Source organism: Convolutriloba macropyga, chromosome 13 (genome assembly GCF_964194025.1).
Source record: "Convolutriloba macropyga chromosome 13, txConMacr16.3, whole genome shotgun sequence".
Lineage (NCBI taxonomy): Eukaryota > Metazoa > Xenacoelomorpha > Acoela > Convolutidae > Convolutriloba > Convolutriloba macropyga.
The window spans coordinates 19,554,484-19,571,045 of NC_134480.1; the positions used below are offsets into that span (position 1 = coordinate 19,554,484).

The following is a 16,562-nucleotide window of genomic DNA, read 5'->3' on the forward strand; positions in this document are numbered from 1 at the left end:
TACTTTCTTATGGTAAACGAGTTCCACTTTTTTGAATGTTTGTGGATGCTGTTAAATGAATATACCAAATGAAGCAATTTTAAAGCTTTGCTTGATGGTATTTGCTGTTGCAGTACGTAATTTAAATAAAAGAACTGCATGGTTTGTTAGTTTCAGTATTTGGTATGTTATATTTACTCTGTCGCCATATCTAATGAAGTTCTCCATTTCTCAGATTTATTGGTAAAATTGAACCGCACGAATATACTAGACAGCCAACAACACATTTAAATTTGTAAAATTGTTCGTTGTGTACTTTTGTATTTGATGGTTCATCTGCTCAAAAGGTAAATTACTTTTGCTCACAAATTTTGCTGCTTATTATAATCAAATTAAGAAATTCGAGAGTTTTTGATATCCCCTGCTGCCAGACTGCAAACTTATTGCAAAAAAATTTAGACTGTGTTGCAATTCTCTGTTTTTAACGACCCTTTGTCTAGTCTAGACCTGGAATGATGAAATGACCGTCCTCGACCGTTACAAGGCATTAAAAGACAGCCCTGGATAGATTTTTGATATGAAAAGAACTTTTCAACACATTATGTGATGTCCTCGACTTTGAAAAGTACTAAAACAACAGTCCATAGCTGGACAACAAAACGTGTCCTGGAATTTGGTCGAAGATTAAAATGTGTCCTTGATTGTGGCTAGACAATAAAACGTGTCCTTGATTTTGGCTAGACGATAAACGTGTCCTGGATTTTAGCTGGACAATAAAAATATGTCCTGAAATTTGGCTGGACAATAAAAATGTCCTGTAATTTGGCTGGACAATAAAATGTGTCCTGAAATTTGTTTGGGCTGTGAACCGTGTCCTGGAATTTGGCTGGACAATAAAATGTGCCCTGCAATTTGTCTGGAAAATACAACTTGTCCTGGAATTTGGCTGGACAAAAAAAATTGTTCTGGAATTTGGTAGGGCAATAAAACGTGCCCTGAAATTTGTTTGGGCTGTGAAACATGTCCCTGAATTTGGCTGGACAATAAAACGTGCGCTGGAAATTGGCTGGACCATAAGTCATGTCTTGAAATTTAGTTTTACAATAAATGGAATTACAATAACTGGAATTTGCCTGAGGAGCAGAACGTGTCCTGGAATTTGGCCGGACAATAAAAATTTCCTAGAGTTTGGCTAGACAATCAAAGTTGTCATCGAATTTGATTGGACAATAAATGTGTCCTAGATTTGATTTTAGTTGGACAATAAAAATGTCCTGGAATTTGGCAGGACAATAAGACGTCTTCTCGAAATTGGCTAGACAATAAACGTGTCCTGGATTTTAGCTGGACAAAAAAATATGTCCTAGGATTCGGCTGGACAATAAAACGAGTCCTTAATTTTGTTTGGGCTGTGAAACGTGTCCTGGAATTTTGCTGGACAACAGAAGGTTCTCTGGGATTTACTTTTACAATAAAACATCTCCAGGAATTTGGCTGAAAAATAGAACATGTCCTGGAATTTGGCTGGACTAAAAAAATGTATACTGGAATTTGCTTGGGCGAAAAAGTGTCCTTGATTTCGGTTGGACAATAAACCGTGTCCTGGAATTTAGTTTCACAATAAAACGTTTACTGGAATTGGGCCGGACAACAAAACGTGTCCTAGAATTTGTTTATTCAATAAAACCTCTCCCGGAATGATTTGGCTAAACAATTTGGTTAAACGTGTCCTAGAATTTAATTTACATGTCCTGGAGGTCGGTTGAAAAATAAAACTTGCCCTGCAATACGGCTCCACAAAAAAACGTGTCCTGAATTTTGTTTGTGCAATAAAACTTGTCCTGGAATTGATCTGGGCAATAAAACGTTTCAAGGAAAATTTCTGGACATAAGAATGTGCCCTGGACTTAGTTTGGGAAATGAGACGTGTCGTGGATTTTGGTTAGACAATAAAACGTAACCTGGAATTTGGCTGGACAGTAAAAATTGTCCTGGATTTTGGTTGGATAATAAAACGTGTTCTGGAATTCAATTTTACACTGTCCTGGAGGTCGGTTGAAAAATAAAACGTGTCCTGGAATATGGCTGGAAAAAAAAACGTGTCGTGGTATCTGTTTGGGCATTAAAAGGGGCCTTGGGTAATTAAGCGTGTCGCGAAATTTGCCGGGACAATAAAACGTGCCCTGGAGTTTTTCTGGACAGTAGAGCGTGCCGTTATTTTGTGCTAAAAAACGTGTTCTGGATTTTGGCTAGACAATAGAAAGTGCCCTTCAATTTGTTTGTCCAATGAAGAGTGCCCTGGAGTTCGGCTGGACCACAAAACGTGTCCTGAATTTCGACTGAAGAATAAAACGTGTCCTTGAATAAATTTTGGCAATAAAATGTGTCTTGGAATCTGGCTGCACAAAAAAACGTGTTCTGGAAGTTGTTTGTGCAGTAAAACTTATCCTGGAAATGGTCTAGGCCCTGAAACGTTTCAGGGAAATTTTCTGGACAACAGAACGTGTCCTGGACTTTGTTTGGGAAATGAGACGTGTCCTTGAATTTGGCTGAACAATAAAACGTGCCCTGGAAATTGGCTGGACAAAAAAATGTGTCTTGGAATATAGTTTAACAAGAAAATACGTCCTGGAATTTGGCTCAGAAAAAGATCAAGACCTGGAATTTGGCTGGACAATAAAACGTGTCCTAGATTTTGGCTGGACAAAAAAATTGTCTTGGAGTTTGGCTGGACAATAAAAATTGTAATCGAATTTGATTAGACAATAAATTTGTCCTGGATTTTAGTTGGACAATAAAACGTGTTCTGGAATTCAATTTTACACTGTCCTGGAGGTCGGTTGAAAAATAAAACGTGTCCTGGAATATGGCTGGAAAAAAAACGTGTCGTGGTATCTGTTTGGGCATTAAAAGGGGCCTTGGGTAATTAAGCGTGTCGCGAAAATTGCCGGGACAATAAAACGTGCCCTGGAGTTTTTCTGGACAGTAGAGCGTGCCGTTATTTTGTGCTAAAAAACGTGTTCTGGATTTTGGCTAGACAATAGAAAGTGCCCCTCAATTTGTTTGTCCAGTGAAGAGTGCCCTGGAGTTCGGCTGGACCACAAAACGTGTCCTGAATTTCGACTGAAGAATAAAACGTGTCCTTGAATAAATTTTGGCAATAAAATGTGTCTTGGAAATTGGCTGGACAAAAAAACGTGTCTTGGAATATAGTTTTACAAGAAAATACGTCCTGGAATTTGGCTCAGAAAAAGATCAAGACCTGGAATTTGGCTGGACAATAAAACGTGTCCTAGATTTTGGCTGGACAATAAAAATTGTCTTGGAGTTTGGCTGGACAATAAAAATTGTCATCGAAATTGATTGGACAATAAATTTGTCCTGGATTTTAGTTGGACAATAAAAATATTTCCTGGAATTTAGATGGACAATAAAACGTGACCTCAAATTGGCTAGACAATAAACGTGTCCTGGATTTTAGCTGGACAAAAAAAATATGTCGTTTAATTTGGCTGTACGATAAAAATTGTCCTGGAATTTGGAGGGACAATAGATTGTGTCATGAAACTTGTTTGGGCTGTGAAACGTGTCCTGGAGTTTGGCTGGACAAAAAAACGTGCACTGAAATTTGACTGGACAATGAAACGTGTCCTGGAATTCAGTTTTCCCATAAAAATGTCCCGGATTTTGGCTGAAAATAGAACATATTCTGGAATTTAGCTGAACAAAAAGAAGACGTATCCTGGAATTTGCTTGGGAAATAAAATGTGCCCTGGAAATCGGCTCCACAAAAAAACGTGTCCTGGAATTTGCTTGTGTAATAAAACTTGTCCTGGAATTGATCTGGGCAATAAAAGGTTTCCAGGAAATTTTCTGGACAAAAGAATGTGCCCTGGACTTAATTTGGGAAATGAGACGTGTCGTGAATTTTGGTTAGACAACAAAACGTAACCTGGAATTTGGCTGGACAATAAAAATTGTCCTGGGTTTTGGTTGGATAATAAAACGTGTTCTGGAATTCATTTTTACACTGTCCTGGAGGTCGGTTGAAAAATAAATCGTGTCCTGGAATATGGCTGAAAAAAAAACGTGTCGTGGTATCTCTTTGGGCATTAAAAGGGGCCTTGGGTAATTAAGCGTGTCGCGAAATTTGCCGAGACAATAAAACGTGCCCTGGAGTTTTTCTGGACAGTAGAGCGTGCCGTTTTTTTTGTGCTAAAAAACGTGTTCTGGATTTTGGCTAGACAATAGAAAGTGCCCTTCAATTTGTTTGTCCAATGAAGAGTGCCCTGGAGTTTGGCTGGACCACAAAACGTGTCATGAATTTCGACTGAAGATTAAAACGTGTCCTTGAATAAATTTTGGCAATAAAATGTGTCTTGGAATTTGACTGCACAAAAAAACGTGTTCTGGAAGTTGTTTGTGCAGTAAAACTTATCCTGGAAATGGTCTAGGCCCTGAAACGTTTCAGGGAAATTTTCTGGACAACAGAACGTGTCCTGGACTTTGTTTGGGAAATGAGACGTGTCCTTGAATTTGGCTGAACAATAAAACTTGCCCTGGAAATTGGCTGGACAAAAAACGTGACTTGGAATGTAGTTTTACAAGAAAATACGTCCTGGAATTTGGCTCAGAAAAAGATCATGACCTGGAATTTGGCTGGACAATAAAACGTGTCCTAGATTTGGGCTGGACAAAAAAAATTGTCTTGGAGTTTGACTGGACAATAAAAATTGTCATCGAATTTGATTAGACAATAAATTTGTCCTGGATTTTAGTTGGACAATAAAAACATGTCCTGGAATTTGGATGGACAATAAAACGTGACCTCAAATTGGCTAGACAATAAACGTGTCCTGGATTTTAGCTGGACAAAAAAATATGTCGTTTAATTCGGCTGTACGATAAAAATTGTCCTGGAATTTGAATGGACAAAAGATTGTGTCATGAAACTTGTTTGGGCTGTGAAACGTGTCTTGGACAAAAAAACGTGCACTGAAATTTGACTGGACAATGAAAAGTGTCCTGGAATTCAGTTTTCCAATAAAAATGTCCCGGATTTTGGCTGAAAATAGAACATATTCTGAAATTTAGCTGAACAAAAAGAAGACGTATCCTGGAATTTGCTTGGGGAATAAAATGTGCCCTGGAAATCGGCTGGACAAAAAAACGTGTCCTGGAATTTGGCTGGAAAATAAAAACTGTCCTGGAATTTGGTTGGACAATAAAACGTATACTGGAATTTGTTTGGGGAAAAAATGTGCCCACAAATTCGGCTGGTTCAAAAAACGCGCACCGGAATTTGGCTGAACAATAATACGTGTCCAGGAATTTAGTTTTACAATAAAACATGTCCTGAATTTTGGCTGAAAAAAAAACGTATCACGGAATTCAGCTGGAGAAAAAACATGTCCTGGAATTTGCTTGGGAAATAAAATGTGCTCGGAAATTCGGCTGGACAATGAAACGTGTCCTGGAATTTGGCTGGACAATATAGATTGTTCTGCAATCTGGTTGGACAATAAAACAAGTCTGGAATTGAATTTGTTTGGGCTGTGAAAGGTGTCCTGCAAGTTGGCTGAAAAAAAAACGTGTCCTTGAATTTAGTTCCACAACAAAAAAATGACCTGGAATTGGGCTGAGAAACAGAACGTGTCCTCGAATTTGGCTAGACAAAAAGCCTGTCATGGATTTTAACTGGACGATAAAAATATGTCCTGGAATTCGGCTGGACAAAACAAATGTGCTTGAACTTTGCTGAACAATAAAACGTATCCTGGAATTTGTTTGGCGAATAAAATGTGCCCTGGAATTTGGCTGGACAATAAAACGTGTCCTGGAATCTGGCTGGACAATAAAACGTGTCCTGGAATTCGTTTTGGGCAAAAAGGTGTCCCGGATTTCGGCTGGACAAAAAAACGTGTCCTGGAATGTAGTTTCACAATGAAACGTGTCCTGGAATTGGGCTGGACAAAAAATTGTCCTAGAGATTGCTTATTCAATAAAAAGTGTCTTGGAACAATTTGTCTGAACAATAAAACGTGTCCTGGAATCTGGCTGGACAATAAAACGTGTCCTGGAATTCGTTTTGGACAAAAAGGTGTCCCGGATTTTGGCTGGACAATAGAACGTGCCCTTCAATTTGTTTGTCTAATAAAACGTGCCCTGGAATTAAGCTGAACCACAAAACATATCCTGGAATTTGACTAAAATATAAAAAGTGTCCTTGAATATGGCTTGGCAATAAAACGTAACCTGGAATTTGGCTGCACAAAAAAACGTGTCCTGGAATTGGTCTGGGCAATAAAACGTTTTAAGGAAATTTTCTGCAACAATAGAACGTGCCCTGGACTTTGTTTGGGAAATGAGACGTGTCCTGGAATGTGGCTGAAAAATAAAACGTGATCTGGAATTTGGCTGGGCAATAAAACGTGCCCTGGAATTTGGCTGGGCAATAAAACGTGCCCTGGAGTTTGGCTGGACGATAAAACGTGTCCTGGAATTTAGCTGGCAATAAAACGTGTCCTGGAATTCGTTTGGGCAAAATTATTGGCGCTGAAATTTTTCTAGGCAATAAAATGTTTCCTGGAATTAGGATCGCAACCGACCAAGGAATGTAGCGCCATTGGTTAACCATTGGGTAAGGTTGGAGAATGTTACGAGATCGAGCCCAGGTGTTGGTGGAACTTTTTAGTTTGACTCATCTTTTGTATAAGAAGAGCTCGTCTTTAACTGGTCTTCGACCATGTTATTGAAGTTTTTTTTACCTCCACCCTCAGACTTTATCAGAATTTTAGTAAGTCGAAGCCTTGAACAGGGATAGCTGGTTTGAGATGTGTATGGTCGCTATTGAAATAGTAATGTGATAAATTATAAATTTTAGTAACGAAACCAGCAAGCTAATCAGTAGTACCAACAGCTAAATTAATAACTTCTCTCCTGTATTTGTTAAAATTTGCTTGTTGTGGACGTTTGTGCAATTTTCAAGAGCTTTTCATGCGGTTGTAGACTCCAGAATGACCTCATTTTCTATATAATCCTGAAAAACCTACAAACAGATGCTCGCAACGTGTCAAACAGGTACTTCTTCGATTTACTGATATTGCAAATAATAGTAATAATTTATTCCACTACCGCAGTTCCTTGCTGAAAAAATTTGTATTTTTAAAATTGGAGAGTGTCTTTGGATTGCAAATATCCTGAATTATTAAATTAAAAGTTTGAAAGAAATTTATTAGCCTTTTCCAGGTTCCGCGGGAAAAGAAAACCAAATTGAGGGAAACGATAACTAATTTCCAATTTTTGTCCATTTTATCCACTTTTTGTTGTCATAGCAATAACACTCTCTACAGAGAAGTCATGTTACAAATTAAATAACTCAACAACGGCTTAAGAACGACAACACTAGGCATTCCATAACAACAACTGCAGCAGACAACGGCTTACTTTCTATATCTCATCAACTTATTGCTAAGTTAATGGGACCATGAGCAGTAAATAAGTTGCTGCTGTGTCTTGTACACTAAACCCTCTTGAAAGGCAAATATTTTTTACTGTGTCTCGGATTTAAAAATTATTCTTGAGTATTGAGTTTCAATTATTGTGTCCAGTATTGATAATTACATGAAGTACAAACAATTCTTCCTTTGTTTTTTTGTCTTGGTTCTTTTTACTTGAAGTGGTTAGTGGTATCTCAAATACAACAAAAGCACACACATATTTGTAAGTTAAGACATTTTAAAGCACAAAAACACTCTTTCTTTGGCTCTCATCTTTTCCTCTGACTTTTCCTATACCAAGTTAAACTTTTATACATGAAGAGATGTCATTTTTTAATCTGCGGCAATTTCGTTGCAATTTGATATCGCAAAAAACTGGCCGATTAATAAGCTATTGAAATTTTAAAGCAACTTTTGATTTATTGCGGTTATACAGTTACAAAAAAGGAAATGTAAAACTGCGATATCTGGACAGATCTTCGACAGCTAAATGAACGTGGTGGTTGCTCTCTCACGTACTACAAACGAACCTTTAAAACACCCCATTCGTTTCAAATATCATAGCGGTCAGATTCAAATGAACACATTGCCAATGGGCACGTTGCAAATAACCTATAATGCAGTTTTTGGACGGATCCAACTATCTTAATACAACAGATAAACAAAGCTCACCGTAAACATCAAGATTGTGCACCCAAAAAATGGCAGATGCTTGACAGAACTGGCCTTTCTCAGTTAAAGTATGTGAATATCAAAACCAGTTATAGTGAGCAAATAGAGTGAAATTAGCGGCCCACTGGACCGGCCTGATTGAAGCAACCAGAAAACCAACAGTATGAGAAATTGCATTTCAAATAATTTTGCTTCACACGAAGAGAGCATGTTACGTCAAAGTTAAAACAAACGCAGAAGAACGACATTTGGTCGTACAATGAAAAAAATGTTAGAAAATACAACTGGCTAGTGAATACGCATGAACATTTACAGCGAGCAATAAACTGAATGAAATGAGCAGCATAGTAATTGGTCTTCATTGGAAAAGATTGACACGGCAACTATTTTCAAACAATTACAGGAAGCACAGTTTGCTGACGAGTTTAAGTAACTCGAAGCAAAACAATCGATGTCAAAGATATTTCGAAAATCTTTGCAGTTTTCATGTTTTAAGTGGTGAGGATAGGCCAAGATGGGCAGAACAGGCCAAGATCAACTGAACATTCAAGAAAAACATTCGATATTTTCAATGGGCCGAATAGGCCAAGATCAACTGAACATTCAAGCAAAACATCCGATATTCTTACTTTGAAATAACACCTTGTCGATAAATCTTTGCGTAAGCAGTACAGGAATTGTCATTTTTTACGCTTCTGTAAGTCTTGCAAATATTGGATGACGTTAATGTGACCCCTTAAATGATGAAAAAAGAATACAGGAAAGAGCACTAACATTATTCTTCGTTCACATGCTTAACTGTACAACTGTACGAGCAGTGTTCTTTGGGGTAGTACCGAATCTGAAAAATGATCGTTGTCTTAAGCCATTAATGCGGTTAATCGCTCGAATGGGAAAAGCAAATTATAAGATAATTGACAAAGAAACATTTCTCTTTGCAGCAGAATGAGAGTTTGCAGAGTATGTTGCAGTTTGGAAAGGAGAAGATTCAGCATACTTACTTCACACAAGGGATGAGAAGAAAGTACAAAAAAACTTTCAACTACTTACTTTGGAGGATTGTATGAACACTCTGTGAGAATTTGTCAGAACGGAATGCATTCGGTGATGAGAACCGTTCCATTACGAGGGATGTTCTTTGAACAACGATATGCATTGCTGAGCAAAAACTTACATGCATGTCCACCTACACCACTGAATGTGATGTGGAAGACTCTGAGATCATTATCTCAAATAATTTGTTGCTTGGCAACAGGAATTAAACAATAATTTTCTTTATCGATATGAGCAAGATATTTTGTTGATAATCGAAAATTTTTAGGGCAAACGCAAACAAATTCATATCTCCACTGAGACTGTATCCAGAAGGAGTAAATGCCAACTTTCACTTACCGTAGACAACAGGGAGAGACAGTTAGTAAAAACATAAAGGATTTTGATCTTGGTTGTATGGTCCAGGAAAGCAACAATTGCAAACTCGGTCGAGTTATAAAAATCGTTGATGGTTTCAGCGCGGCAAACAAGTCGGCGAAAAATCAAATTAAAAATGGAGTCTACAAGTAGCCTGTATTGAAGTTGTCTCCATTAATACAATTTGACAACAATGTTTCTACGAAGGAAATAAGAACAGGCGATGTTGGTGTTCAAGTTTCATGTGAGGTGAGAAAGTATCAGTTTGAATGGCTGTTTATGTGGAAGAGATAAAAATATTCTGTTTTTTCTTCATATTCTCGACTCTCTGTTACCAAAGTAATTACTTTACCTGCAAAAAATCAGATGCAAATTGAAATAACACAGCAGCAGCAACAACAACGTCATAAAAAAAACTACAAAAAAACCAGCAACGTCAACAACAACAGCAACAACTACAACAACAGTGACAATGGCGACAATAACAACAACACCACCAAAAACAACAACAAGAGCAACAACAACAACAAAAGCAACGAAAATGACAGTTAAAACCCAATCGAAACACTGAAGACAACGGATCAATTTCCATAGCTGAGCGAAGTGTTGCTAAAATAAGCTGACTTCAAGCAAAAATTAACGTGTTACCCTAGCTGAGTTATTCTTGAGCAGTTTTTTTGGTTATTGCGTATCGGAGTGATAAAACATCAACGACAATTAAACTTTTACTATGTGTATGATTGCTTCCTTTGAGTAAGTGAGTTGTACCGGGGGTTGTATTGAAAAAACGTACAAAATAAATTAAATTGTGATGGTCTTGCCCAAAACAATCTTAGGGTTGTTTTATTTACCCATTCAGTGTTTCCTCTAATAGTTTGACATGGCATATATTAAGAGATGCCCAATTGTCTGATCTGTAGATAACACTGTCCACTTTGTCTTGCGAAGAACTTACCTAATAGTTAATCTATTGACATTTTAATGCAACGGCAATAATAAAGATAATAAAATATTGTAAAAGCAGACGCAAAGCTTCAATATGAGGACAGATTTAGAACCATTGAAGCAATCGGTTTGATTTAATGTCGGACAGCAGCTGTTACAGACTCTTTCTCAAAAAACTGCTGTTTTTGACATTTTGGTTCTGAAAAGGGACACAAAAATTTTGTTTCCTTAAGGTAAGATGATTTTGTATTGTAAGTTCATGCAAGTCAGCTGCATCTAATCCCTGTATTTGAATCTGAAACCTAAACAGTTTGTTAGTTTGAATTGACGATAATATATAAGTTATTTATCAGAGCAAGACGGGCATTGTTAGTTTTCAGCGTCTTTAGTTTTTTTCCGAGTGAAGAAAATAAGCGTTCCTCCGTTGTCGGTTTTCGACGAGCCTCTGAAACAGTTTTTTCAAGCTAGACTGTAACCTCAAAAATTTTGTTAGACTTTTTTGTTTCTCCTTTCTTGTTGTTTTATGCTGCTTTGCGTCTAAGCATGCAATTTATTACAGATATCGTTGGCAAACTCAGCTGTATTGCGGTATCGGATTCAATTGGCGCGACGTCGGGAAGCTATCATATTGTTGACTGAAATCTGCCTACCTCCTTGAAGTCGGTCTTCTTATTTGTTTCGGAGATTTTGTTTTGTGTATCTTGTCTGGGAACGATTTCTTGCACTCGTCTTTCGTTGATAAAATTTTAAATGAGAAATTTAATTGCGGTAGCTCTACTCTTGTATGAGATCTATTACAAACTTTTTCAATGCGTAGTAGTTTAATCTTTATAAATTCATGAAAACCACGAATTAGCGTTGATTTATTCAACGAGATTCAAATCAAGTAATTTTACTCGTAATTTGCAGCTATATGTTTTTTAAATTTAAATCATGTTGACTTTCGACATTTTGATGTTTCGACATTTTTTAATTACTCAATTTTTGCGATTAGTTTACGTCTCGTTTAATTCAATTGCTTTGAATTAGGTAAGTAGAAATTATTTGTAGACTGATTCCTCAGTGGATAGATTACAGAACTGATGACTGTTTTAATGTATTAGGCTATTAGCTAATATGACTCGTTGGTATTACCGATTTGGGAAAATGAAAAATGAAAAGTGACAAGAAACACAATTTTTAGCAACTAGTTTTGTGGTCGGCCTTTATAAGTCAGGAAACAACGGGATTTGAAATTTAATTGTCTGGAAATTTCGAGTTCACTCTCCTAGTTTTGTGGAATCATAACGAAATAAATGTCACCTTTAATTTGAAAACAATTCAGCATTTGGTTTCTGGTAATTTTTGGTCACCAAATTGAACTAAAATAAATGGAGAAAACCAAACTAATAACCTTTGGTTCTGATTTTCGTTTATGTACATTTTTTTGGTACCCAATGATTTTTAGTTCGGAATAACATTGAAGGCTTATCAAATTTACATAAAATTTTTGGCATGTGTTTTGCATTGTGTTTTTAGCCATTTTACTATTTTTAAACAAATTATAAGGCAGCAATTTTTTGAAAAGTATACAAAAAAGTCTACCAAATTGAAAAATCGTTTATTTGTAATGCGTATTTCAGACGAACATGCCTTCTGCTCTATTCAGAAACAGGTGCAGGCGCTGCCTCAACCGTTGCTTCGAATCAGGCTAATTATGTGGTAAAACAAAAAATTATCAGAACATCGAATTTCAGCAGCCAGCAAGTGCTCAAGCGACATAGTCTGAATAATTGAAATATGAAAAAGTTTTGAGACTTCATTGAAAGAAATTGAAAGTTTTGAAATGCATTGTATTTGTGTTTTGTTTTTATTTTCATTGTGAGCTAATTACGCGTTGTAATACAGGCCAACGAAAATGCAACAGAACATTTTTGTTATGTTATATTTACGATCAAGTAGTTTTTCAGGAAGAAAATTTAAATTAGAAAAATCTAAAATAACTCCGAGTTGTTTACTGTACGCTGCTGACCCTGGGCCCTTTTAAAATAAGTCAAAATGATTTAGCGCAAAAATTCGGTTACTTTAGCTGTTGTAGTTGAAGCGTTTTGTGGTAGTATGCAACTGAACTCGAATTCCAGAAAACTATTTCCACAATGTAGTTGCTTTCTACGAAGCTAAATTTTCCAAAAGGTTAGAAAAATTAGAAAAGTTTTTCTTTGCGCTGAATCGAATGAACTTTCAGCGCATTGTAGTCAACCTTTTCAATAGCAGTTCATCTCATTCCGTCACTCAATCTATTGATCAACACTAAAAAGTTGAGGCCTAGTCTATATAAGGCTAAATGGTTGGACTATGAAGATATTTAATCAGCAAGAATGCATAATCAAACAAAATCTGGCAAATTTTTGTTTTTTCAATTGTTTTTACCTAATCGAAATTTCAGGTAATATAACATGAAAACTTATTTAAAATTTAGTGAAGAACATACGAAAATGCAAAATTTGTGTGAGCTGTCGCACTTTTTAGGTGATTTTCAGGCAGGTGTTGTTTAGGTGGGAAAATCAGTCTGTGATGCCTGAAACAGGTAAAATTCAGATGCCTTCAGGCGTTGTTCCGGTGAGAACAATTTGCCTGAACGAGTCAAGTAAATTCTGGTTTTTTGTCTGGTAATTTATCAATTTACCTGAACATTTTTTAGAGCAAAGGATCCAAAATAAAGATGTCGGCATGTATCGGAATCGACCTTGGAACAACGGCATGTTGTGTGGCCGTGTACCATTTTGACGGAAGGGTGGAAGTCATTCCCAACAGCGAGGGAAACCTGATCACCCCATCGTACGTCGCATTCTCGGAGAGACAGCGATTGATTGGGGAGGAAGCGAAAATGCAGGTATGCTATTACTGTTTTCACCTCGCATTAATTAATTAGAAGCCCGGGACAAAGGCAACAGATTAAGCTGATTTCGGGTCAAGGAGGGGGGATCGTTGTTATACGAGCTCGTAGACAAATCTGACATCACATTCTCCGTCGAGCTCTCATTTGAGTTTGGCATGTAGCGTCTGGCCCCTGTCTATATTTGATCGAATTCATCTGGCTCATGCCTGTTCTTGGTAGCCGACCTCATCGTGGGTGGACATCTACCTATCATGTAATTCGGAATTGTCCAAGCGTAAAATTGCAGAAACATGAGGTTTCATCTAAATTTATTAAATAAACAGTATTCGGGAAAAGTTTACCAAACTTCATATTTGGAAACAAAATCCCGGATTATTGAATACGCTTGCTTCTTTTTTTTATGATGAACCCTAAAATTTGAAAAGAGAAACTCTTTTCTTTCGAAGAATATAACCCACATTATCCAATCAATGCTTCAAAGATTTATGAGGGTTATTCTACGGAAAGGCAGCGTAATGGCAATTAAAAGCCAATGCGGTGAGAAGCACAATTAAAAATCTTTAGGGGGCTAAACTGATTGATATCTTGAAGACGAATTTCGCAAAAATTACGATTGCTGGGTCGTTTATAAGATAACAAATACTATTACTAATGGTATAATTTGAAGGCAGCGAGAAGAATCGGTAGCTCTTGTCGATAAGTTTTGATTGAGGTAACGACATGACTTTTCTATGCTCCAGTTAATTTCCGGTAGGACAGAAGTTGTTTTTAAAGGATCGCTTTCCAATATCCATGACACTATCAAGCAGTTTGGAGTCAATTTGAAAATCGACAACAAATGTTTTTACACATTGAAGTTTATGGAAAAAACTGAAATTGATGGCAGGAACTAATGACAAAGTTATTGGTATGATCATAGAAGCGAACCCAGATCCTCCACTAAAAGGAAATCTGGCTCAATTCAAGATTCTGCATGAAATCTTACCATTTCAAAACAGTCTCGCTTTGTATTTTCGAGAAACTCTGAAATCTGTCATCAGCTGAGATAGCGTGGAATTTGGCAGCAGTGTGCCTTTTATCTTTATACAAACAACAAACCCAGAAAAAAACAGCTGAGAACTAAGTGGATCACCTTGCTCTGCACCACAATCAGTAGTTCTTGTAATAGGTTACTACCTGACAAAAAGGAAGTAAGTACAAAACGTTGTACTAATTAAAACTTCGATTGCTCGGCGGCAGTGATTAAGTTAAATCGAATCTTAGATGCAACCTGGAGCAGTTAAATATGAAAAGTTAAAATTCAAAAAATTGAGTCGTCAGCCAGCAGTTTTACTGTAATGTTAAACAGCTATAGTGAACAGTAACCGCTATAGAGTCCTTGAGACAGTGCGCAAAAATTCATCAGTGTACAAAAATATTATCAGTGTACCAGAAACTTGAGCGATTAACTCAAACTTCCCACCATCGGTGATGACAATGAATCAACTCGATGATCCTCCCTGAAGATATCAATGACACCTTCTCAGGTGAGGAAAGAAATGTGTTAAGTGCAAAATAATGCACTAATACCTGCCATTTACGGCAAGGGGAAATACTTGTTCATACTTAAGGTACAAATTAACCAATATAAGTTAATCTATATATAGACGGTTCTGTAAACTGATAGCAACTATAAAATACCTGTGAATTTTTGTACTTTTAGACAATTTGGAACTCAATTATTAAAATAATTAAATTTTAGGCCATTTTGAATTCAAAAATAAAAAAAAAATAAAATTCTTGTTACTCGTGCTCGAGACCACGACACTGGTGTCCAGAAAACCGACTAACTGACAATAATCGGGTCTGAAATATGCTGAATCCTGTACTGCATGGATTTTGTCTTTTGTAGCGAAGAGAAGAGAGAAGGCAAAATCAACACCGACGGTACAATTTTGGACCTACAAGTAACGATTCTCTTTCTTAGCATATGCGGACAAGACAAACTTCTGAAACTTAGGAGCCTCTAGAGCCCTAAGAAGCTACTAGACGCTCTTTTTAAGGAGATCAGACTATTAATTCGAAACCATATTTCTCCCAAAGAGAGAGTTATAACGGCCAAAAGGGCTAAGTGTCTGTCCGTTGTCCACGGCGTTGGAGAATCTGACGATGATTTTCTAGCGCGCCTAAGAAAAAAAGCTTGCTATTGTGACTTCCAGACACTAAAAAAATGACCAATTTCGAGGAGGAATTGATAAAAATCAAGTTTATCTCAAGTTTGAGAGATCCTGAGGCAAAATTAAGACTATTAGATGGCATCAAAGCTACACCAACGATGACTCTTTTTAAAACGACAGAAAACCTACAGTTCAGAAATCAAGCAATGGCTTTTGCGAGTTCTTCAACAGGCGATAAACCGGTTATGTTGAAGGAAGATGTGGGTTACAACTTCATAAAGACCTTCATGAAATCGAGTGAAATTATCACTGGTGGTAAACGCAAAGATGACTTGTGTAATAGATGTGGAGGTAGGTCACACAGTAGCAAGCTGTGTCCGGCTTTGAACAAAAAATGTACCACTTGAGAAAAGTTGAAGCACTTTGCGAAAATGTGAAAAATTAAAACCCAGCCTAGGTCAGGTAAGGCCGGCTAGCGCAACAACTTCTGCGAGGAAGAGGTTAAGTTATCTGGTCAAACATCTTCCCAAATGGAGATGGAAATGTTTTATACACGGGAAAACGTGTTTAACAAGACAGCGACATGGAAATAAATTACAATAAAAGAACAAAGAATAATAAAAAGCAAGTTGATATTGGTAATGACAGTTCTGTGATATCATCATTTATTTGGACTAATCTGTTAATCTGTGTAAGCCTCCGTTAGATGAAAAATCAGACGTCGTGAGGCCTTTGATTGTCATCAACTGACGCAAGCACATATGCAACAGAAGCAAGCATATGCAGCAACAACTTGCAGATGTGCAATCCGACAAAAAATTCGGACTACTTGGGAGGGACATCAACACTCCAAGAAGGCATCAACACAGTGTGTGATGAAAAACTAACTGCAGTCAAAGGATACAAAGCGAATGTCGATCACAGCCGATATTCGGCAAGGCTGGAAAGATATCACCACCTCTACAAGACAGGGTCAAGGAAAAACTTGAGACGGGGGTGCGACAGGGCATCCTGGGGCCAGTG

At 37.2% G+C, this 16,562-nt stretch overlaps 1 protein-coding gene across 3 annotated transcripts in view; it reads left to right on the forward strand.

Annotated features, from left to right (window-relative positions):
- Positions 1–183: 183 nt before the first annotated feature.
- LOC142352301 (uncharacterized) overlaps positions 184–16,562 on the forward strand; it is a 45,620-nt gene continuing 29,241 nt past the window's right edge. The window contains exons 1-3 of one of the 3 annotated variants that reach the window (XM_075404830.1): positions 220–326; positions 13,040–13,103; positions 13,186–13,377. In XM_075404830.1, coding sequence (XP_075260945.1) covers positions 307–326; positions 13,040–13,103; positions 13,186–13,377 — 276 coding nt within the window. In that variant the 5' untranslated portion in view covers positions 220–306. Of the gene's footprint in view, positions 327–13,039; positions 13,104–13,185; positions 13,378–16,562 lie in introns of all 3 variants that reach the window. The other 2 variants (XM_075404832.1, XM_075404831.1) reach the window with 2 other exon arrangements.